The following is a 24,475-nucleotide window of genomic DNA, read 5'->3' as shown; positions in this document are numbered from 1 at the left end:
GACTTACTAATATGACAAGACAGCATGAACACAGTCATAGGCAACAATTGAAGCAATCGCTATATGAGCAGGATCTATTCTGCATTAGAGTAGATAAACATTATGGTAGGAATTCTTCAAATAATTAATGTGTGTGTGTGCATGCATGCGTGTCTGTGTGTGTGTGTTTATGTGCATGTGTCTGTGTATGTGTGTGTGTGTTTGTGTGTGTGTGTGCTTGCATGTGCGTGGGGGGATTAGTCAATGTCCTACATGAATGCTGTGAATGAATTTAACAAAATGTTTTGATTCATTAGCTGAGTGCTCAGACATGCCATGTTGTCACTTCACATAGTGAATGGCAACAGGAATTTGTATCGTTTCTGCACCATAAAATGAGAATAAAGGAATCTTCTGCTAGAATAATCTTTCAGTTCTTTCAGTAGCTGTATGAGAAGGATCTGCATTACTCTAGATAAACATTGTGGAAAGAACGTGTGTGTGCGTGTGTGTGTGTGTAAGTGTGTGCGTGCACACACAGGTGTGTTAAAACACCTTTAGCCTTATATGTTCCATACATTTCCTCACAAATCAAGAAGACAAGTTTTTGTATTCAGATTTTGTTTATACGAAAATAAGAGCAATACCAATAGGGTTGTAAGAAAAGAGGCTTCAGCACAACCGACACTAAGACATTTGTGAATCTATATATTTATGATCGCTGGCTATGCTGGCATTGCAGAATGTCCACATGCATGTTGGCTCCACCAGGCGACCCCAGTGAGAGAGTCTGGAGGGCACCCGCGGGTCCCTGGGGGTGGGTCCTCAGCGCTGTGCTCACAGAGCAGCCCCTTCTGGAACAGAACTCCGGAAACGGGCTCCAGAAAAAACCCCCCGGAACCAGAAGCGGCCGCCATTTCCTGTGCTTGTGAGCCGAAAGGCTTTGTGCTCAACTGCCGACGGCCGCAGTGACAGCAGCCTGGAGGAGAGGGACGAGCCGGTGAAGAGAAGCGCCGGTCCGGGGGCGTGTGCGGGAGGCAGCTGCCTTCCTCAGACCTTCCTGCTCCGTCCGTACAGAGCCGCTGCTTTTTCCCATTCGTTCCCGTTCGCCGGAGGCAGCCGGGTCGGGTGCGGCCGGTCGTCCCAGCGCCACGCTCACAGACTCCGTCCCCTTTCTGCCCAGATCCCATTTTAGACACTCGGGTCTGACGCTAATCACAGGTCAGCGCTAGCTACACCGGCCACTGGGTCGGCTGATTTTGCGATTCCCCTCGGACGCCCTTAAGTGGGGATAATGGCGCCGCGCAGTTAAATGTAACGGCTTGGCGTCCATCCAACCGCCTTGCGCGCTGGAGACGGACGGAGGGGCCGTTTCTCGCCAGACCGTCACAAGAGTGAGATCCGAATGTTTCCTCAGCCCGTCAGAAACAACGGCACAAGGAAACACCTCGTTACGTGACTCGGTAATGCGCGCGGGAGATTTATTTCTCCATATTTCTTTGATTGTCAAAAACTCTGTTCCTTAATTACCAGTATTATGCAGGCAGTTACAAGTCAGCTAGACTGATATGATTGACGGAAAGTGGGTGGAGCCGACAAGTGGGAGCGGCCAACAGAATTCCAGTGACGGTCAGAGTGCATGCGCTCAAAGTCCTTCCAGGGAACACAATGCTTTCACTTATCAAACTTCACAATATGTCCCCTGACCCATGCATGGATGTCGCTACAATCACGTGTAATGGACGACATGGATCGGAGGTCATCTTCTCTGTCTGTTCTCAGTCACTTTATTTCTGCAATAAAATGGCACCTCTTTACAAGCGATACTCAGTGACCTTTCTCTGCTGTGAAATAAGGCTACCCATTCAGTTTCACCAAGGACATGTACTCTAGACAGCCAGTCATATTTAAACATGTGGTCATACACCGCTTGTGTGTGTGGGCATGTGCGTGTCTGTGCGCAGTGAATGTTTTCTCTGTTTTTCATACAGAATAACATCTTACCACAGCTAAGATACAAGACCATGCTAGACATCCCAGTCAGTGAGCCCATGCTGGGGGTGCAGAGGAGTGTTGGGGGGGGGGGCATGGAAAGAACAGCCCCCTGGGTAAAAGCAGTAAACATCTGGGGTACACTTCCTCAGGGAGTCCAGTGGCAACGATTCAGAAACATTTCACCAGCTTTTCGCAAAAAAATAAATAAATTATAAAAAAATAAATCAACCCTGTTTTTTTTTGTGTACAGGTCCCAGTTTGCTCTGTTCAAAAACCAACAGAACTGTACGGAAATGGGAATCCTCCATCACTCACCCCCCATGAGGAACATGAGGGGGCGGGAGGGGTGGGGTGGGGTGGGGGGCCTGATATCAAACAGTCGTTTCTATCTTTTCGATGATCTCCACGGTGGACCTGGAGGGGGACAGCAGCGAGCACTCGTCCTGGTCCCAGAGGCTGCCGGGGCTGGAGTCCCCGCCAGAGCTCAGCTCTTCGTCGTCCTCCTCTTCCTCGGAGTCCTCGTCGCACGACTCCAGATAGTGCAGGCCCAGCGCATTGATGCCGGAGTCCTCCGAGCTGGACGGCGAGGCGCACTGGTCTATTTTGGGTCCGCCGGCCTTGTCCCCGGGGAGGGTCTGCTTGTACCCACAGTGAGCCCCCCTCGCGGTCTGGCCCGCAGGGTGCTGCGGGGGGGGCACCCGGGGCGGGGGGGCCGGGGGCAGGGCCGGCGGGGGCCGCTGCACGTAGCACATCTTGCCGTTGACGCGCTTGACGATGTAGTCGTCGACGAAGAGGTCGGCAATGACGCAGTACCTGGGCGACTCCGGGCAGGGCGGCGGCCGGAAGCTGGGGGCGGTCCTGAGGAAGCGCTCCGTCAGGGAGATTGACAGGTCGACGGTGCCGGCGTATTCGGTGGGGGCGGTGGGCACCGGGGTGCTGGGAAGCTGGCACACGCTGGTCATGGGCTGGTACACGTATTTACCTGCGCAGGGAAAGAGGGAACAGAGAGGTTGTTTTTTTTTTCTCGTCTACGGCACGGCAAAGCAGCCGCCAGCCGAACGCCGAGAACAGCCGCATGACGGGGGGAGGCGATGAGCTCATCAGCGTTTCCCATGAGGCCGTTCTGCTTGCTCCGAGATCACAGATGCACTGCGCAAACAGCTTTCTGATGCCAGTCACTGCTGCGGGAAGTTCTCTCTGGAAAGGAGGCAGAGCCGCAATAACTCTCATGTGTGCTTTGCAGCTCAAACCGCCCGCAGGGAGAACTTCTGCACTTTGTATCAGGATAAATCTGCTCTACGTTTCTGCCGCCTCTTTCATTCGCCTTACACTCATGTCTTGCATTAAAAACAAAACACACACACACACACACACACACATCCACACACACACACGCACACACATACGTGCACACATTCATGTAGGCCTACATTCACGTTCATAATTTCTATCAGTGCTACAACAGTTCCAGTGAAATTTCCCACTTTTCTCCTTCAGGAGGAAAACACTTTTTGAACAACAAGAGGGCAAAGGGCTTGACAAAGTGAAATTTTCTGAAAACGTTTTGTGTTGCCTCAGAATTAACTGAAAGAAAATTCACCTTTAGACTCTTGAACAGAAGTGAAGGAGAATAACGTAAACTGATGTACACCCTCAGAGTACCCCAGGAGCCTTTAAACTTCTGACGGGAAAGTAAAGGAAGGCCAGAGAAATAATGCCGCAGTGGGGGGCTGGATAGGTAGGACAGCGTAAACGCCGTTACCTAGATTCACGAGAGCTCTCTGTGGTCACGTGGTCATCTCCATCGTTACCGATCGAATGCAAATACATGTAACGTAATGTACGCTGTGAAAAAATGCAAGGCTCCTCAACTACGAAACCGTCAGTAACTGATTGCAAGTCGGCTCGGTCGCTGGATTACAAGTGCTAAGCTCCGGTGGCTGTGAAAAGCCTTTTATGTTGGCATGGCAACGATAAACAAGTTGTATTAACTCATATTGTGCTGTTCTGCAAGACCAACAGGTCCAAGATCTCAGGCGTGAGGGTGTCATACCATAATCACTTTCCGTTCCTGCTGCAGCCAGTTTAACTGCACACAGGTGGGCTTTTCTTGGAATAATTTGGCTGATGTACCTTTCAGGAAATAAAAACGGCAGTACCCGGTCATCACGGTCATCAAAACCTTCATCGAGTACACATACATCGATGTGAGTTATTTAAAGACTTGAGCTTCAGGGAGCTCTTCGGCCTTGACAGATGGTGTTTTGGCTGAACTGTCGATTTTCTGTCAATATTTCTTGAATGTAAAAACATACATTTAAATTTTTCTGTGCGGTTTGGTATGTAAAAAGGAATACAATCCAATGCAACTGGAACAGCCAACTGGAATGAGACATCTATACAAGTAGTGGAGGAAAATGGATAATTACAGAAATTGAGGGACCTTGGTTGCTGGCTTGTCCATGTTATAATGTGCATGATCTCCATGCAATAGCTCATTATGATATTTGTGGACATTCGAGGTAGACACCAGTGATCAACCACCACAATAGGTGGAGTCTTGTAACCTTAGCATGACCTGAATGTACTGTTTGGGAGGTCTATCAAAGTGTGTTGAGGACAGACACTGGCTTGCCCTGGTTTTTGTTATTTCGGTTCCACATCTGAGATTTGTTGACTCAGGCTATTTCGGTAGGCTAGTCAAATTTGGGGAGAAGTGCAGGGGTTTTGTAAAGGGGGAAAGGGGGAGGGGGGGGCAGGAGGTAGCTGAAACAATGCAAACAATCGAATCTGAAGAGAAGAAAGCATGTACACACAAGCGCTGAATCTGTATGCGCAGTCGTATGCGCAGTCGTCTCCGCAGCGAATGAGGTCCTCAGCCGCCTCAGCCTCCCTCTCAGCTTGCGCAGCAGCAGAATGCCGAGCCGTTAATTGGAGTAATATTTGTACTGGAATCCCCGCAGTACTCTCAGAGGAGTTGTGCTGAATGTCATTGTGTACGCCTCCTACGCTGCGTCCTGAACAGCATCCAAACCATGGCGGCAGCACCAAGATTAATGAGCCCTGTTACCTGTCTGCTATTTCAATAACATTACACAAACTTCCTGAAAGGGTTCACACTGCACACCATTAGAGGCCAATGTATTACCATTTGTAGTAAAAAAAAAAATTCCCCCCATGTGACACACACACACACACACACACATACACATAGGAGTATATCCTTTACAGTTATAATATTTACTGCTTCGTATAATTAAAATGCAGATTACCTCTGGTAATAGAAGTTCACAGTTCATGTTTGCAATATGTTATGTATAGTGTGCTCTATACACTGCGATCTTAATAAAATGTTACGCATGAATGCGCGTGAAAGACACATTCAATTAGTAGAGCTAATAGAAGATTCAGATATGGGGAGCAATTAACATGATTTAAATGCTAAATATATATTCCAAGGCTTTGTCTCATGCATAATACAGCATGGCAGTGCTGCTGCAGTGTGGCAAACTGAGTTTATCTCTTTACAATCTCTCCACAATTTTTTTTTTTTTTTTTAATATGATCCGTCCACTGCTTGGCAGAGGATGCAGAGGAGGATGGGGAATTGCAGCCGGATGCCCTGGAAAGGCTCCGTTTCCTGTTTCCTGTTTCCCGTTTCATACACAGCTGCGTGAGTTCGCTCCACTCTCAGCACCTGGTCCGCAGCTTCTGCGCACAGTGACCTCTCATTATACTGCAGAAATTCACACCAAAGTCACATCTCCACATAGCAGGACACTGGGAATTAAGTGCTGGGCCTGCTTGCTGATAAACTCATGAGTTTATCTATTAAAGTCCCAAGACTTAGGGGGACAAAAAGGCAATTAACACTGAAATAATACCACAGGAAGAAAAGTTAAAAAATCTTTGTAAAACCTTTATATATTTATGAAGATTACACAAACTGACAACTTCAACCTCGACTAGACATAGGTGTTCACATTCACAAGCTGGTGTTGTGATATGTGTTTGTTTAATAATAGCCTTCAAATGCATTCAGTCCAAGCTATCATGTCAATCTGCACACAAATGTATTCAGCTTGACCCAGTCAGCCAGAATTGGCTCCAGCTCAAGCTAGTCCGGCTCAAGATCTGTAGTGGGTAAGGGCTATTTGTCATGTCAGCTAGAAAAGATAACATACACTAAAAGTGAAGGGCTGCATGCGTACCAGCTGCTACAAGTCGTACAGAATTCATTACTTGTAGCCATCACTGGCCGAGTCTATCACATTATACAAAATTGCAAATCGCTGCCCAGTGATTGCTTGGCTGCGATCCCCGCCGGTAATTCCGGAACACTCTAGCATCCTGTGGGCCTGACTTCATCTACACCTCATCGTTTGGATCAATGGACTGATTCAGCGTGTAAAAGTTCACACATTATGTCCGAGATTGATTTACAGCGCTCTGTGCGCCAGCGTAGCATTTGGGACCTGGCCCTGCCATTTCTGAGGTCACAGATTCAATTCTCAGGTTGGAATGCTGTTGCACCCCCCGGGCAAAATACTTAACCCGAATTGCTCCAGAACGCACCCAGCTGTATAAATTGCATTCCTTTCTCTCAAGTATCCGTTTTTATGTACTGCATGCTAAAAAAAAAAAATGCAACCTGTGTAAGACAGTCTGGATGTGATCCTCCGATGAATGCCTAAAGTGTAATATAAAACGAGCTCTAATCACGTCCGTTTAGTGGACGCTGTGGAGTGCGTGGTGAGAACAGCCGTGCGAACGGTGGCTTCGTGGAGGAGGAGGAGAGAGGCCGGATAGCTGGTCCGTAATTACACGGTTTGCTGGTTCCGTGGCCGCTGCAGATGAAGACAGAGCTGACCCCCTGGAGAAAGGAGCAGACCCGGTCATTTATCAGGATTAGACAAGGACAAGTGTGTTCTGCCGCCCAGGAGCGCCTGATTCCTGAAGCAGCTGTGGCTGGCCATCGCCCCCGCAGAGCCGTCACCTTAACTGGCTGCTAATGGAGGCTATTGTAAATGAGCCAGCAGAGTGACAGCTTTATTTATCTATATTCCCTTCATCTATCCCTCCTTTATTTTAATCCAGAGCTGAACAGAGGAGAAGCTCCACAGTGCCTTTCCGAGAAATAAATAGAGCTGGTGTCTCTCTTTCTCCCTCCCTCCCTCCCTCTCTCTCTCTCTCTCTCTCTCTGTCAATTCAGTTTTTTTAAGTGCTTTATTGGCATGACAAAATGTGCATTTGTATTGCCAAAGCATGGCAAGATGTTCATGTATTTGTTTGTGTGTGTGCATATACTGCATCTCTGAATGAATGTAACTGTGTGTGTTTGTGTGTGAAAGAGTATGCGTGTGTATACTGTAGTGTTGTGTGATGATGTTTGTTTTTGTCACACGCTGTCTCTCATTTTATGACATTCAGACATATTTTGCTGTAATATGCTCTCTCTCTCTCTCTCTCTCTCTCTCTCCACAATGCATGTTCAAAACTATTCTTCACAGTATTTCACCTGGTGTGGTAGGCCAGGTCCATTAAGGAGAAAAAAAACATTCCAACCAGGTGGGCTAATAGTGTGCAATGTGGCTCTTATCACACATGACATATTAATGATGACACAACGCTCGGCTAATTAGCTCTAATGAGCAGGGTTGGATGCCTCTCTCACCAGCTGCATGCAAAATCACCACACGCTGTTCAGTTCTATCCATTTCTGTTTATTTTAAGCTCTCCCCTGCAAAACAAAAACATTTCAGAGCACAGAACTAAAAACCAACCGACTGACGTCGGGATGGAGGTGGCAGGGTATGGCCAAAGCTGTCCGTCACATTGCTTCAGAAAAGGCCAATAATATTCAGGATTAAGCTACTCTCAGAGCCCCCAAGATTAATTCAGAAAACTTCAGGCAAAACATCTACTGGCTGATCACGAACAGGAAGTGCCAAAGGTTCTAATACAAGAGCTGGTGCTGGTGATTCAAATGCAAAGGACACAAATTTGTGGGGGAAAAAAAGACTGCAAACCATCTAATTTTGTAGTGAGCCGAGGTTCTACAAGGTTTTGTAGTGTGGAGGCCATCGTCAATGGGGTATATGGCTTTGGCTTGGTCACCTTTAACAGTGTAAGTACCGATAATGTAAATCTCTAGTGTTAATCTAGTTAATGACTAAAAGAAGCTGAGAAATTGTTTAAAATGCAGACATTCCAATGTATTGAATAGACACATGACTGACATGACAACAAGTACAGAAACATTCGTTCTATAGCACACACACACACGTGCTTATTGCTGGGGCATTTGGCCTGTCGTCCCGTCAGAGTAAATCTGCATGGTTTAGGACTGTGAGCGTGGGTTCATTAACTTGCTCTCTCACCCGACACTGAGTTCGCAGCTGACTCTCAGATGGCACGGTCACGCTTGTCCCGAGACGCTCAGCCGTTGCTCAAGCAGGGGCCTCCAGTTCTAAAGAATCTCATTAGATCTCATTGGGCTGTGATTCACATTAATCTACTAATCCTTACGTGTCCGTCAGCTGGTTGCATAGGCCATTGAGACAGTCTGCTAATCCGATTGAGTCAAGCAAATACTGACAAGGAGACGGAGTGCTGGAAGACTGCTGAACCGAAGTCCAGTCGATCTGTAGCATGCTTCCCTGACATATACTCATGCTCATATATTCACTAATGATACATGTAAAGTCATAAAGTTGCGCTCGGAAGTCAAATGCTGTAATGTAATGATACGCTTAGTAACGCTCCACCAGTATCCACTCCGCGGTGCTTCTCATGAGCAGCCGCACTGCAAACATTTAGCGAACGTGTTCCAAAGTTTAGATTCCGCATTCCAGAATGCAGTCCTTAATTATAAACGTGTTACAGTCCACAGACATTCGTTACTTCTTCCTCTCTGTATATTACAGTGGTGCGAAGCCAAGTTGGAGATTAGCTGGAGGGAGAAAGATGCATTTTTTTATTTTATCGCAAACAGTTTTTTTTATGAGCACCAGCCCGTCGTCAGCTTGACTCAGCTTCTGTTTGGGCCTGTCGTATTGTGGGCGTTCCCAAGCTTAAGTGTGGCGTTTCAGAGGCACTTCAGTAGGCATCATATGCGCTCTATCAGCGCTAGGACCGGCAGAGCACACGCCGTGAAAGGTCTGAAGAGCTGCCTCAGCTCTCAGATGCATTTTGATCCGGCTCTTCCACCAGGCCGCTGAGCGAAAGCACAAATTTAGAAACTAAAAACCATGTCTTACTCAAGACCAAACCAGACCCGCGGAGAAACGGGTATAGCAAAGCTGTGGCTTCACCAGTTACAGGGCGGCGTCCAGTCCGGGACCATGCGGGCTCGTCTCCTGTACTGACTGCGGTCACACAATTAGCTCCTGGTTGTGCACGGAAAAAAAGAGCCAGAATAGACCTCTGTAAACCCAGGTGACACCACAGCGTAGATAAATTTAGAACGTTTATGATGGACTTTCCGAGCTTGGAAAGATGTGAATGTTCTGGCATTCAAAAAAAGCCTACCAGGCTGTCAGACAAACAGAAGGAACTGAGTATGACAGTAGAAAGCATAGGAAATTCAGACTATTATTTTGGAAAGCAAAAATACGATTTGTATTCAAGTTGATATTTTAATTTGTATAGTACGTGTGTATTCAAGTTTGCGTGTGTGTGTGCATGTGCGTGTGTATGTGCATGTGTGTCTGTGTGTGTGAGTGTAATGCATGCCACCTCAGCTGCACTGTTCTCTGGTGCAGAAGTGCTATAGCTTAGCTGGCGGATTGCAAGTAATTCTGTTTCACTTTTTCATTATGAAGGTAAAAATGGCTTGTTTTTCTGGTTTAAAAATGGGAGACATGTTAGCGCCCGAGCATTTGGTATAAAGGACTCACTGGACATCTACAGCACATCTGTCTTAAGGGCACATGGACACACACTCCCTACGGGAAGGACGCATGGCCACTGTCAACAGTAACTAGCACCAACAGACACTCACACTTTCTAAAATAGCATGAATAACTACATAATTATACTGGATCCTTGTTCCACATATGTCACACTGTGTATTAGTTATCTTACACAGACGAACCTCACGGCGGGGTGACAGAAGATGCTGTTATTAGCTCCTCGCGCACATCAGCACGCACCGTTGGGGGTGGGGGGGGCCTTGAGCGGGTTCTCACTTCTGAACCCCCCCCCCCCTTTCCGGACAGGACGCTCCAGGTCATGACCTTAGCTTCAGGCTAAAATGCATGCGAACTTGATGAAAAGACATGGCCGAGGGGGATTTCCTGACAGGCTTGACCTCTGACCTGCACCCTCTTGCTGTCTCAGCAGAGCTAACCACCCCCACCCCCCCATTTATTGATGCAAAACCGCTCCTGTTCCACATGCAGGGAAAATGTCAGATAAGGTTGGTGGGTAGTCTGTGTCGATCGGGTTACAGGCTTTTTCTCCCCAGCCCATTAACTGATACCCATCTCAAGCGAATATGTGTTATTGCTTGCTTTAAATACGATAAGTCGAGGAAGATTTTAATCAAATTTCAGTTGCAAAAAGTAAACACGCTTTAGGGCGATCGCGTTCGGCATCCAGTGAAATTCCATAATTTCGCAGAGCGCACCGGCAGCCACAGCACTTACCAATATGTTTTATCGCTCAAGCCCCAGATTGCACTGCAACAACTAGCAACAATAACCTTCAGGTTCCGTAGTGTGCAACCTCCTAAGCTATTATTACTGGTAAATACACGCGGCAAACTGCACATCAGCACCGCACACAACAAACCACGGCATTTTCGAACTGACAGCTAAATAACTGACGTGTGAGCATCGGTTGGAATGCTGCCTGCTGGGTCTGGAGTGTGGGTTGCGTCTCCGCGTTCAGGCGAAGCATCAGGCTGCTGTTCGGCCGAATGAGCGAGCGCCCCGGATCGGCTTATAGTGAGGCCGAGCTTGTCACGTGACCGGCTACGCGGGGCGAGAGTGAACGCCTGAACTCTCGCTCGCCTCATCCGAAAAATCTGGGCACCGCTCAGGGGGAAGAGAAACAACAGACTCTGGAGTTTGCCTGCGAGAGGGGTTCACGCTGCCGCTCACTGATCCTGAGTCAGCCGACAAACCCGATCATACTGAACCAAAGTGTTCACCAGCGGCGCTCGCCTTCCTGAAACAGACAGGAAAAAACGAGCACTTCACGGGGGTCGCGTCCTGCGTTAATTAAGACAGCACTCCCGTCTCTGTTGTAGGCCACAACGCTCCATAAACATTAGTCACTATCCAGATTACCACCATACAGACTGCTGTGATGTGACAGATCCCAGCTGACACACATCGTTCTCGCGATGCTATTGCCATGTAGTGGCAATGTTATGACACTGACAAAACGTCGCAGTAACACTGTGAGAACATTTTGCGTTGGCTGGACAGGCAGACAGACAGATAGATACGCGCTGTCTCCTGCCTCTAGTAGACAATCCCCTATGTCAGAGGTCAGTGGGTTAGTGATGCTCACATCCTATGAGTTAGCTTGTGGTCTTTGAGCCATTGACTGAGCTTCTGCCATACTTGGGGTCACCGTTTTTTTCCAAAGCACATGACCCACGGGAATTTAAACGAGCATTACGATCGATATCCTTGCGCGGTCCCCATAGGCTTTCGATTCGCACAATCAACAGACTAATCACACAATTAGCGGTTAATTGCAACCCTCAAAAAAAAAGCCATTTGCTTTCCTAACACATGAAGAGGAGGCAAAGCAAAACACTCCACGCTCCAGCCGTACCAAACCCAGCTGCTGGGAAAGGTAGCGAAGACCCTGCGGCGGTCTTTGCCTTACATCGCAAAAGGTGCAAACCGGCACCACTCCGCCATGTTTCCTCTCGGCACCGAGGTGCGGCTGTGTCAGGGTGAACACTAAGGCCACACACAGGAGAGCGTTTGCTCTTATTTTGGACGCTGTGGGTTCAGGCTCACCACAAGGGAGTCAGGAACCAGCATCGGCGCCGTAAAGAATCCCTGCAACGAGGCGCCGCGCCTTCGGGCAGAGGAACGTGGAGTCACCGTCTGGCTCGCTGACTTATCTTTCAACAGAGAGATGTATCTAAGCAATAAATTGGGTTTTAAATTAAAAATGTACGCCCAACTGTGACTGCAAGAAAACAAACGCAATGTGTGCCCTCTGTCGGTATATTTTGCAAAGGGACTCTCACCTAGACTTTCGTGAAGATATATTAATAGAATTGTTGTAATAGTACAGTAGTACTGTTGGGTTGTATGATGAGATAGTACTGTAAACAATTCATTATTACACATGGTTTGGTGCCAGTATTGGAAAGGGTCACTTGCCAATTTCATTTATTCTAACAGAAAAAGGCCAGCATATGTACAGGTTTTACCCAGTTTCACTAACTTATCCATATAAGATTTACACAAATGTGAAATTAAAAGGGCACTTGAGGTTTTGCAATCACTTCCACTAGACTGTAGGCACAAGGCGAACAAAAAGAAAACGGATCATACACTGTCCTGTTAGATTTAAGAAAGCTGTTTGCGCAGAAACATTTCAACAGGATTTGCCAAAAATGAAATTAAATACAATTAATTTTAAAGACTATTACTGTTTGCTATATAGGCTAACTCTTGGTCTTGCTTACATGCACCATACATAAAACAGTTTTGTGCTTGTTCATTAAAACATCGATACGCACCAATATTATTAAATTATTATGCGTTAGGCCTATCTATATTCTTACATTATACCATCATTTGGCGTTAACTTACGTCGGATACGTGTGCCTGCGCAGAAAAGCGGGACCCGAAGTCATACTTACAGTGACACCAGCCTAAGTGGCAGCACCAGTGCAGCTTGAAGCACTTTCCGTGGCTGTGAGTGGCGCAGATCGACAGTCCATCGCACGGCAGAAAGTCGGGTCTCCCGGCGCAGCTCTTCGCCAAAGCCTGCGCCTCATCCAACTTATCGCTCTTCGGAACCTTCTGTCCTCGCGAAGTGGCCATAGTTATAAACCCAGAGATCACGCCAGGACAAAGGAATACATCCGAAATTCGCCGCCTATCAACTAAATGACGGACGGGGGAAGGAATGCAGTAGCATGCAGGAGTTCATAAATACGCGCGCCGTAGGGACAATGCTGCACAGAGTCAATAGTTGGGTGTTCAACGAAGAAAAGTTCGTGTTATGTCCAGTGATAGAACAGAAATATCGCACTCTGTTGGCTTAGGATTTTCTCTGAAAAGTGGGATATATTAAGTCCTAGGTTACGAAGCAAGTCCAGTGCGAAGCTTCTTGCATTTAAGTCCTTGATTAAATCTACCCAGTGAAGTTGGTCGTAGTCCGATTCTGCCGAGGTCCCCTTCTATATGACATGCCTCTTAAACTTCATTCAGACTAAAAAGAAGTCCGCGCTTGCTGTCGACGCGGACCAGCATGACCGCACTTTCTCCGAGATACTCGCCCATAAAGGAATGCGCTGTAATTTGTACACACATCTGTCTTTGCTTTACGATACGAGATTCCCCTCCGAGGAAAACTAACTGGAAAATAATCGGAGCGTTTCTAACGTTATCAGATGCCCACGTGAATTACTCCTCTTGCTTCGACGAAGTGGGAGAAATGCTCAACTAGTATGGTTTATTAAAATATTATTTAATTCATACATACCATTCATTTGAATTTCAAGTGTCAAAATGGTCGCTCTTAAATATTTAATAAACGCAAGTCAATAAGTATTTATAGAAAACCAAAAGCATGAGTCGCCGTTCGTTTTAAATGTTACGTTGTAAAAATAAATATAAATACCTTGTGACATGGTCGCAGAATTCTGCCACCATCTCTACATCACCTCCTGCACTCACGGCGCGTGTCTGGGTTGGGGATAGATACGCAGGGTGTGGGGAATCAGGGACGATGACGTTTGAAGCGGCTGCAATTTTACATCCCTCCCCTACATTCTCTTGGGCAAACCGTTTTATTAATAATCTACCTATGGGCGGCGCTGTAACTTTAAAAATGTAGTTTTGCATTTGAAGTGGAATTTAAAAAAAAATGTATTCAGTCAACAACATATATTCATTAAAACTACTGGGCAAAAAATTTATATTTCCCAAACAAATAAAAACTATTTGGATGTATTTACATCTCATTGAAGACACGTGGTCGAAAGAGGACATGCTGAAGAAAACTTTGCAGTCATATATATGAATGACAGTTTTATGTTTCTATGATGGAAATAATGCTGTGGCCAATAGTGGAGAGGACGACAGTGTGGTGTAGGTTTGCCCCTGTGTGGAAAAGCCCTTGATCTGATATAAATGCATAAGGAATTGAGTCAGTCATGCCCCCATCCATCAATCTTAAACACAGGATCTATCTGACAGTCACTGCGAGATGGAGTCTGATGACTCATACTGTTTTCTATTCTCAAGTTGACATATGCTTGAAATGTACTTATTGCATTGAAATCATCATTAAAGATGATGCATAATAGTCTTCATATTCAAGACGTCTCAAAAGCTACCACAGTGTAGTGTAATGTAGTGGGTAAGGATATATATATATATATATCCAGCTGTGTAAATGGATGCAATGTAAATGCTATGTAAAAAAAAAAGGTTGTGTAAGTAGCTCTGGATAAGACCGCCTGCTAAATGCCTGTAATGTAATGTAATGTAACCACAGTTTACCACAAATCAACAGGCACCACGTAATGTGTCCCACGTTTAGGCTGGGTTCCCCTTTACACATATAATCTATCTGCAAACATTCATAAAGCAATGTAATTCAGGTCTTGATTGACAATCAGAGTTACTGTGGTGAGGGAAAATATAAACCTGTCATGGTTTTGGGTGTTACCACCATTTCTTTTCCACTTCCACGTCATTCTTTCGTTTATTACGGCCATTGGTTTTTCTGCGCCTTTTCTTCAGTTATTACGGGCTTTTAGTTTTCCTCATTTCCTTGATTGAATTAAACGCGTGCAAATCTTTGTTTACGATTTGCACCTGTTGGCGTTCTATTTAAGCCCCAATCAAACCAATAAGCTTTGCTTTAGTGTCACTTACGTTACACGAAAGCCGGTAACGTGGTCTGTTTGGTAAGAGGTATAGTGTTTGTTCAGTACTAGATCAATTCCTCTTCTGCGTCCTTTGTTTTACGCGAAGAGTTACTGCGGAACTGAACTTGGAGGTTATTGGATTGTGGGCTACAAAGTTAGCACTACTGTCCTTGCTCATTTCTACTGCTCTAGTGATTCTTTAGACAGTCCTCTGTGCGAGGGCTGTTTTCTTAGTTTTCACGTTCTCCAATTTTTCAGACTGTTTTTGTTATACTCAATACTCCTTAAGCTTTAGTTTCTTCACCCTGTACTCGGGTCACTAAAGCTTTTTCTTTGGGATAGTCTCCTCCAGGAGTATTGTTTTTCTTTATTTCCCCCCCCTATCCTTTCGTCTCTACGAGACTTCAGTGGTTATTCCGCCCAGGTGGATAGCTTAAAGAATTCCTGCTCAGTCGCGTTTGGTCTCCGAAATTCCTCACTCCCTCACAAAACCAGGCCTTCCAATTTCAGAAGTTGTTGGCAAAATAATTTCTTGTGGTCATAATCGTTAAAGAAGAAACCCATGCATATTTCTTTTTTAATTATAATAAGGGTACATTCATACACAGAACATGTGTTCCCACTTAAGTATTACAGTGATGGTGAAAGGCACCAGAAGACTAACAAACAACAGAAACCGTGCTTGAGTAAAACAGCTCAAATAAAGTTGTCATAATTTAGCTATTAAATCTGACCAACAGAGACATCAGGGTCACAGGACCTGTCCCTGAATGTATCATATTCAGTTCAGCATCAGTGTCTTTAGCTGGTTTATCTTCCATACCCAAGGGAGGACAGGAGGAGAGAGTCTCCTCCCAAGCGCACACACACTCAAAGCAGACTGTTCTCATATACCTGCAGGCAGCAGACCCTTTCCAAATGCATCTGCCTACTGCCTTTTATTTAAGTTTACTGTCACCACTCAAGGTCAAGGTCAGTACAAGCTGTTTTCTGTCATCTGAGCACTCAGCTACAACCTCTGAAATGACATTTTATGTTTACAATTTCAGGAATGAAGTGCAGCAGTCATCTATCATCCAGGGCACAGATAATAAAATAAAAACTCAATATAAATTACTGAATCATAATGGTTGATTTAAAATTTGTTACCATTATATTCTAATATTTAACACAGAATGCAAACTGGAGCCTGGGACAGGAAATTAGCCTTGCCGATGAGCCTTAGATGTAGAACACCTGGTTCTTGTTTTTTAAAGAAAAAACTTGTGACAATGATAAATTGCATTGTCCACAATAAATAAAATATAAGGTGTAAGTACAGTAGAGAAAATGCCTGCATTTCAGGGCCCAGCACTCTCAATTCATTCATTTATTCATGTCTCTCTTTCATTCCTATTTTTAGACGTGAATAAAAATTGAGGCAATGAGCTGGGTTTCCAGCATCCCTCCTTTGGATCACGATGGATGCGTGGGCTCCCGCCTTCTTTAACAGTAATGATCCCTGGCCAATTTCGCAGGAGAAGGCAGATGTCGTGGAACAGTTTAAGGTCCCGCCCAGGCATCGTGCTCAAGGACAACTGTCACCTGAGAACATAGGTGTTCAACATAGGGGGTGACATAGCTCAGGAGGTAAGACCAATTGTCTGGCAGTCGGAGGGTTGCTGGTTCAAACCCCACCCTGGGCGTGTCAAAGTGTCCTTGAGCAAGACACCTAATCCCAAACTGCTCTGGCGAATGAGAGGCATCAATTGTAAAGTGCTTTGGATAAAAGCGCTATATAAATGCAGTCCATTTACCATAAGTTCAGAGCGGTCAGGCTCCTGGTTCCAAATAATGTAAGGCATAGTTTTTTTGCATTTCACTGAAAGATTCAAAAACACAAGCATTGCAAGTCTTCATGGCAGTGGTCAGAAAATCTGTCAAACAACAAAGGGGTGCAATGAAACGGACCCTATGAAAAACAAAAATAAAACCTAACTGACAAAAAGGGAAAAATGTAGCATCGTATAGAAACTTTTTCCACAGATGTCAGAGAGGACATAGAGAAAATGCAAGATAACAAAGGACCATACAGAACATATTCATAGCTTTTGGCCAGCACCACTGTAGAGATTAACAGCTTCCTTCTGGATGTGTAATAAATGTTGCATCGGACTGCGGGGTGCGGGGCAGGGTGGATTTATGTACTGAATTCATAGTCTCTCGCTGTGAGCCAAAAAAGAAAAACACTTCCTGTCTGCTTCCCCCGATATTTACGGCCTCTCTCACCCCTTTCCGATTAGTTCTCATTCACTCGAAACCGGGCGAAATATCACATTTGATCACGGCCCGGATGATGGAGCTATAATTTACGATAACAGATATATATTTATTCATTACATTTTCATTTGTATCTTTGGGTCAAGCCATCCATCAGGTTAATAAGGCTTAGCGCTGATGGGAGAGGACAGCTGATGGATGCACAGAAGCCGTCTGCCCTTTTATTACATCCACTGGTTCCCCTTTGTTCGGCCCCTCTGGACACAGCTCCTGCAATGGGACGCATGGGCTTAATGTCATTTTATTAAATTGCCGACATCCATAACCGTTCCGCAGCCTGTATAATGTGATGCAGCAGTCCGCTGTAGCTGCGCTCAAATCGCGCCTCGTAAAAGTCGCGTACAAGCCACTGAATGTAAACATTTATCCTGGTTCGTGTGTCAAACACAGGGGCTAGTCAGTAAAAAAATTAACGCTTCGTGAATAGCAAGAGCCTGGAATCCATCATGCAGCTAAATTCAGACCTCGGAGATGTGGCAATCTGAATAAATGTAGGCAATAGAATCCTGTCCTGAGTGTAAGCAAATAGCCTTGCTACAGGCATAGTTTGACTAGGTCTCACTACTCATCTGCAAATACCACTGAAATCATCTGACATTTGGTATCCTCCAGGGCCATTGAACTTGATTGGTGCTGCTGCACACACCCTGAGGTATGATTGGTCACCTCAAATACAAACCACACTATGGATGATTGGCTATTTAATAATTCTCTCCTCTGCATTCGAGTGAGCAGAATGGGATAAACTGGACAAGCAACACTAACTATGTTGTCTTTGTACTGAAGAGACTATTTAACCTGCAGATAGCAAAACATTTTTTGAATCTTGATAGGGCACCTCACACCTTTACAACCCAGCAATGCTCCTCACCTTGGGACCCTGGACTATAACCTGGTGGCCACTCACCTACTTCACCTGTACTGTACTGTGCAGTATATGTGCCATGGTAAAAAATGGCTGTTTGCTTTTCAATTATGTGCCTTTACCTTCTGATCAAATGCTGTGGGACCAGTTTTAGAGCTGGGAATTTCTAATACCACCAAAATCCTGTTTGCAAATGACTGAGTGAGACTGCTGAGGGAATTTGAGTAAATGGTCTTTAGCTGAGGTTAAAATGCCTACACTTTTGCTTTTATTTTTGTTTTTCCCATTTTGGAGGCACCACAAGATTATTATGAATTGGGTCCATTAAATACAGATTGTTGAACAGCACAAGAAGATATTTTGTGAGCAAGCTCATACCATCTAGTGAGGAATATTCTGTCTATGGTGCCTTAGAGGATAAACAGACCAGCTTCCACTACACTTGTCATGGCTGCAGGATGAACTAATATTGTATCTAGACTATAAAATACTGTTAGTCTGAATTAAATTTCTATGGAAACACTTCCTGGCCCACCACAGGTAAATATGACCTAATACTCCTGGTACAGTGTTATGCTATTTAGCATTTTGCTATCAAGATTTTTTGCTGAGATACAAAAACAAATTACAGGGTGATTAGTATGCTGTGTGGAGTCATGTTTTTTACAGGTCAGCATATTGTCCTGTCATTCCAGCCACTAGAGAATGGCAGCATCCAGTCTCCTGACCCATAATCCACTTGTACTGACCTCAACCCCAGTCATTTCAACCTTCCGGTTACCATGCAGTGACATCATAATGGAGTAGGGAGCACTACTATGTGCACCTCTGTGACCTCACACATCACTGACAGAATTCTAAATGAGGAAAAAACGAACAAAGGAAATTACCCTTAAATGTGAATGAAGAACTCAATTACTTTCCTTTACAGGGACCATGGCTTGAATTAAACATAAACTAAAGTGAAGCTTCGTCAGCTGGTTTTGTACAGTGACATTAAAAGATTACTTTCACATCCCTCTGGCTATCTCTGGTATGAGGGTGGATGTCTGTCTCCTGTCCAAGGTTTGGCGATTCTGTCTATGTTCCCAGCGTATGAGCAATGCCTCCTTCTGTGCTCCCTGAGGTATGAACGCCAGGGCCTCTGTGTTGAGTGTGCAGGACCTCCCCGCGTCTGTGTGGGTTTTCCCCAGACCCACACACTGTCCCCCACAGCTCGCAGACACGCTGCCTTGGTTAATTAGCGTCTCTGTTTTACTCCCTACGCGTAGTGTGTCCAGGCGCCATCTCCATGCTGTGGGCCCGTCTTGTCCCACGTCTTTTGTATTCTGTTCTCCCACACTGGGACCCTCTACACAGGCCCTTGTAGTCATTTAAAACAGGTGGATATACTGGACCTCCTCTAATTGGCTGAATACTACAGTTATGGTGCTTCACAAGTTTTGAGTTTTTGAGAGCCCTTGCTGGGCCTTAGTGTGAGAGACAACGGCGTCAATGGCTAAGTGATATTTTGTGATATTTGGGATAAGTTTTCAACAGTTTCAAGGAGTGTGTATAGGCAGGAGATGTTTCACTTTTTAAAAAGAGGTTTACTTTTAGGATTGTCGTGTTGAGGGAGATGTGCCTGTAATGCACTCTCTTTCTATGGTGGAGCCAGCCAGGTGATGTATCTTATTGAAAGACACAGCCCCCATGTGGGATTTGAACACACAGGCCACTGGTGAAAAGCCCAATCCACAGCCTTCACAAACCTGGGCACTGTTTAAGAGTCGGTACTCTTGTGAAGCACTGGGCTCTGGGACACAAAAAATCAGTGAACCTGAAAAATAGCATCTCAAGAAGAGATTCCTGTCTCTAAAAGCACAGGGAGGAATCTTTCATCCTGCCCTCTTTTTTTTTTCCCCCATGTAATTTTCTTCCAATCTTCCACAAGCTAAAAATACAAATGTATGGGTTATCCTGCTTGACTGATTCCCCTCTGCCCAAATCTGACTCGAGGACCAGCCAAATCATTCCGTGTTTAGCTGGCTGTGACCCTGAACGTCTGTGTGCCCGAAACTGGCTTCAGCGTTCTCACAACTGTAAAGCAGATTGTTGTTTTATTTATTGAGCCCCCTTTTCCCCCCATAAATCTCACCTATTGTGACTGGTTACTAAATCCCATGCATGTTCTTGTGGGTCTCTGGCACCCATTATACATATGCAATCCCGGTAGCAACTTTTTTTAGCCACAAAAACGTGTTTTTAGATTCTTAAATGGTAGGTTGACTGCAGAATATCTTTAAATTTGAGTTCTGTGAGTGCAGAGAGACTCCAGGCTAGGTATGATGTTAGACTCCAGATAAAATTACAATCTAAGAAGGGCAGAATAGCCCGTCTGCATCATCAAAGCTTCTGAAGTTCTCGTGTAAGCCGTGCCCAATCTTTAATTTCTGAATCTTCCATGGAGCCGTCTGAACTTCTGCAGAAGAACAGATGCACATTGTTCGAAAGTGATGGTTTGCGTATGAGGCTGACGAGCTTAGTCAGCAGACGTGCCTTGCAGCAAGGTTTCAAAATGGAGTCTATCAGACAGTCTCCTTCTCTTCACAGTGTCTCTCACTCTGACCGTGTAGGATTCTGCATGACACTGCCGCAATGGTGTACTATCAGAAATATCAGGTTTACAGAAAGCACACATGCATGCACTTACTCATATAATTAAATTAGATACAAACAGAAAATCAGACAATCACATGCCAACATGATCACATGCAACTCACAGACACACACACACACAAAGCAGGAACATGCATACATAAGCACCGAACTACATGTTACACAAACACGGACACACACACACACAAATAGGTAGTGAAAAGCTTTTATGTTGCCAATATTTTGAAATCTTTTGAATACCAAGCTACATGAATACAAACTAGCAATAAAATGAGATCATAAGGGGACAAGCAGTGGATGGGACCTCCGTGACCCGTGTTCGGTTCTAGGCTCGTTGTTGCCCTAACACGCCCTACTGAGCACGCTCCACTTCCCAGCAGATGCTCAGTAGCGCAAGTTGCGTTGTGGCGCACAATGGTGGCCAGAGCCAAACAGGCCTGTAGTCATCTCTCTCCACCTGTCCCTTCTTTCCTTTTTTGTTGGACAATGTTTCCACTCCATCTACGCGTGGAGAAAGAGGACCGACATGAAATCTAACTGCCAGACCCTCATTACTGCCACCCACAGTCCAGGAGGAGAGAAACGCACACACAAACTCTGGACTACACAATCCTGTTCTGTTCAAACAGGGATTCCGTGATGTTCTGTCAGGGGAAATCTACCATACGAATGTGATAGGTTTTTAACTCTTTGTCATTCCGATGTGAAAAAAATGGAATGACTTGCGTGTTGACCATTCACTTTTCACTCACTCCCAGTTTGCATTTGGATAACCTCTTAAAATGCACTGTATACAGCTACTGGTTCCTTTTTTTCCGAGGGACAGTAAAATCTGGATGCATGTCCCACGAACAAGAGTCAAGGGCCTTTTGGAGTCCCATCACAGGGCGATTCCCAAAATAAACATGATAAATCTGCTGAGCAGTGAAGACAGGCAGGCTTTGGTAATGACAGCTCACCTCAGCAGGGAATAAACACAGATGACTACGCACACTTCTCTTAGTAAAGATGACAGCTGCTTAACTTGGCTTTTCTTTGCTTTCTTTTCTGCAGTGCTAGGCAACAGAGGAAAGTTTGTTACTGGCTGAAGTAGGAATTATTCAGATGTACAAGAGGGGTTGCATATCACAGAAACATGCATACACGCACGCACGCCCACACACATGCATGAAAAACACGCACACGCACAGACACACACACGTGCACACGCACACACACACACACACACACACAGATAAATGCACATACAAGGCAATGAGAATTATACAGATGGATGCTCCTGTAAACCTTGTTAAAGAGCCCATAATTTCACTTCCTGTCCCTCCTGACAAGATTACATGGGACAACCCTGAGATCCTCTTTTGGTCTTATTGAATTAGATCAATCACTTGGTGACAGGAAACTGGGTCGCAAAGGCAAGTTTAACAGACCAGAATCATCTCTGGATGAGTCTCACTCTGATATTCAGGGCAGCTAAGCTGTGACCTTAAGCACAGCTGTCTCCCTCTCTCCCTGTGTGTGTGTGTGTGTGTGTGTGTGTGTGTGTGGATCTTAAGCCATATGCTTCTGCCATTTCCCTTCTTTCCAATGAACTCCCACTGATAAACTGCATTTGGAAAGAGGTTGCTGCTTGCTGTCCTATTATACAATCTGATATAGAGCATTATACATTAATGTTTTTTTAATGTTATTTTTTAAATAATCATGCATTCATTAATTGTCCCTGGCCTGTGTGTGATGTTTTCATTACGTTATTTAACACCAGAGTGCATTCTCTCTCCTAGTGCATATACAATAATGTCATCATAGTCAAGCTTTAGCTACAACCACTCCTTCACAATCTGATTTTGAGACAAACACAGCTCATCTCAGATTTCAGTGAGTGGCGCATAAACCCTACGGGCATTGTCTCCGTCGTTAATCTCTAAATGGCGGAAGCCGTGATGCTTGATTCACTTTACGGGAGAGGAAGGCCGATCTCGATCCTGACAGATGTGTGTGACAGATGTTGCTGCTGTCACAGAGGCGGGAAATAAACCTCCCACGCAGAAGGGAACCTCGCTGCGCAGACTCTCGCGCATGTCCTACGCACACAGTGCTGCACAGCAGCCTTGAGTTACCTCAGCATCGCGTATATGAAACGGCTAAGGATCATCAGTCACAGTAAATCTTGACGGTAGAGTGTGTTAAACTCTTTGCAGATTCCAGTATTTGACACTATAGTACAAATGACTGCTCCAGAGGGATATTGGCTCTATCTCCAGGCATATGCCCTCACTGCTAATGTACAAGTGGGATGTATTTCTGTGTGAACCTGCCCCGTAGGGATATACCATTCTCCGAGGGGACCAATTATTTCCTCTCTCTGATAGCAAGGGAACACCCCTGCTTCCATATTGCTGGAAAGTCGCGGTCACACACAGCTGTTTTGCACCTGCTGAGAGTAGTTAAAGAGTAGTTTTCACACCTCGATGGCCTGAGGCCTGGACGCGTCCCCGCCGCAGCGAGCGAGGTGCGACTTTCCTCCGGCCCATTTCGGCTCCGAGCGCGACCCTCGCCGAGCGCTGGCTCTTTATCCAGTCAGAAACCTCCGCCCTCTGCTCGTCGCCGCAGCTAAATGAGCTCTTATCTCTCCAGCGGAAGCTTTCAACACCAGAGACTCCACATTACAGCAGCCTGGCGTTCTGGAGCCTCGTCAAATAGCTCCCATCTCCAGCCACAGCGTTAACTCTTTTCTTTCTTTCTTTCTTTCTGTCTCAAATTTGGTCTCTCCCTTCCTTCATTTCTCTCTTCTTTTTGTGGTAAAATTTTATCAAATATCAAACTACTCAAAACCACACTGAGTGAATGAACAGCGTATGGTGCAGAGAAAGGAAAAATAAGACGTAACAGCCATATTCCCTTCCCATCTCATCTTATATAATTGGGTTATTTCAATAGTTCACAGAAGGCACGATGGCAAGCACATTGCATACGGAGATGGAATTGCCTGTCTGTCGCCTGAATGCTACAGGATGTGTATGATAAAGGTGACACAAAGAGCTGTTGACAGTGATCCTCTGGGAGGGCTCCGACAGCATATCTCCCAGGAAATACGAATGGAAATTGATTTCTGTCGCATACGAACAGCTTTTCTGCGACAGTAATAAAAATGCAAAATGATTTCATCCTCCCCATACCACAGTTACACATACATAACACATCTGTGTTTGGGGGAGGGGGTGGGGGTGGTGGGTCGTTGTCCTATCTGCTCCTACTTCCCTGCTCCACTGTCCGGGGAAGTCTTCATTCCTATAATATATGGATACTGAGCCAATCCGGCATTTGCTTCTACTACGCAACTGGAGGGGTTCCCTTGCTAAAATAAGACATACGACATTGCTTCACAGAAGGAGGCAATTGAACTATAAAGCATTTGCAAATGTGTGAACTGTGCGAAGCTCCTGTCAGACCAGCAGATACGATGTTGATCACTTTGTCTCCTTCATCAGTGATCTCACCCAGCATGACTCATCTGCATTCCAGCTTTGACAGAGAAAACGTTCCCAGCAGCCACCTTACTGATCAATAATTAATAGATT

The 24,475-nt window shown here is 45.4% G+C and overlaps 1 protein-coding gene across 1 annotated transcript; it reads right to left on the bottom strand.

Moving 5' to 3' along the window:
- Positions 1-583: 583 nt before the first annotated feature.
- LOC135240988 (UPF0524 protein C3orf70 homolog A-like) lies at positions 584-13,894 on the bottom strand. Its single transcript, XM_064311075.1, has 2 exons — positions 12,812-13,894; positions 584-2,956 (listed from the first exon to the last, which is right to left on the bottom strand). Exons 1-2 carry the CDS (start codon positions 12,993-12,995, stop codon positions 2,346-2,348), a joined length of 795 nt encoding a protein of 264 aa, XP_064167145.1. The 5' UTR covers positions 12,996-13,894; the 3' UTR covers positions 584-2,345.
- Positions 13,895-24,475: the final 10,581 nt, after the last annotated feature.

This window comes from Anguilla rostrata, chromosome 15 (assembly GCF_018555375.3).
Source record: "Anguilla rostrata isolate EN2019 chromosome 15, ASM1855537v3, whole genome shotgun sequence".
Lineage (NCBI taxonomy): Eukaryota > Metazoa > Chordata > Actinopteri > Anguilliformes > Anguillidae > Anguilla > Anguilla rostrata.
This window is presented reverse-complemented; position numbering and strand designations above follow the sequence as displayed.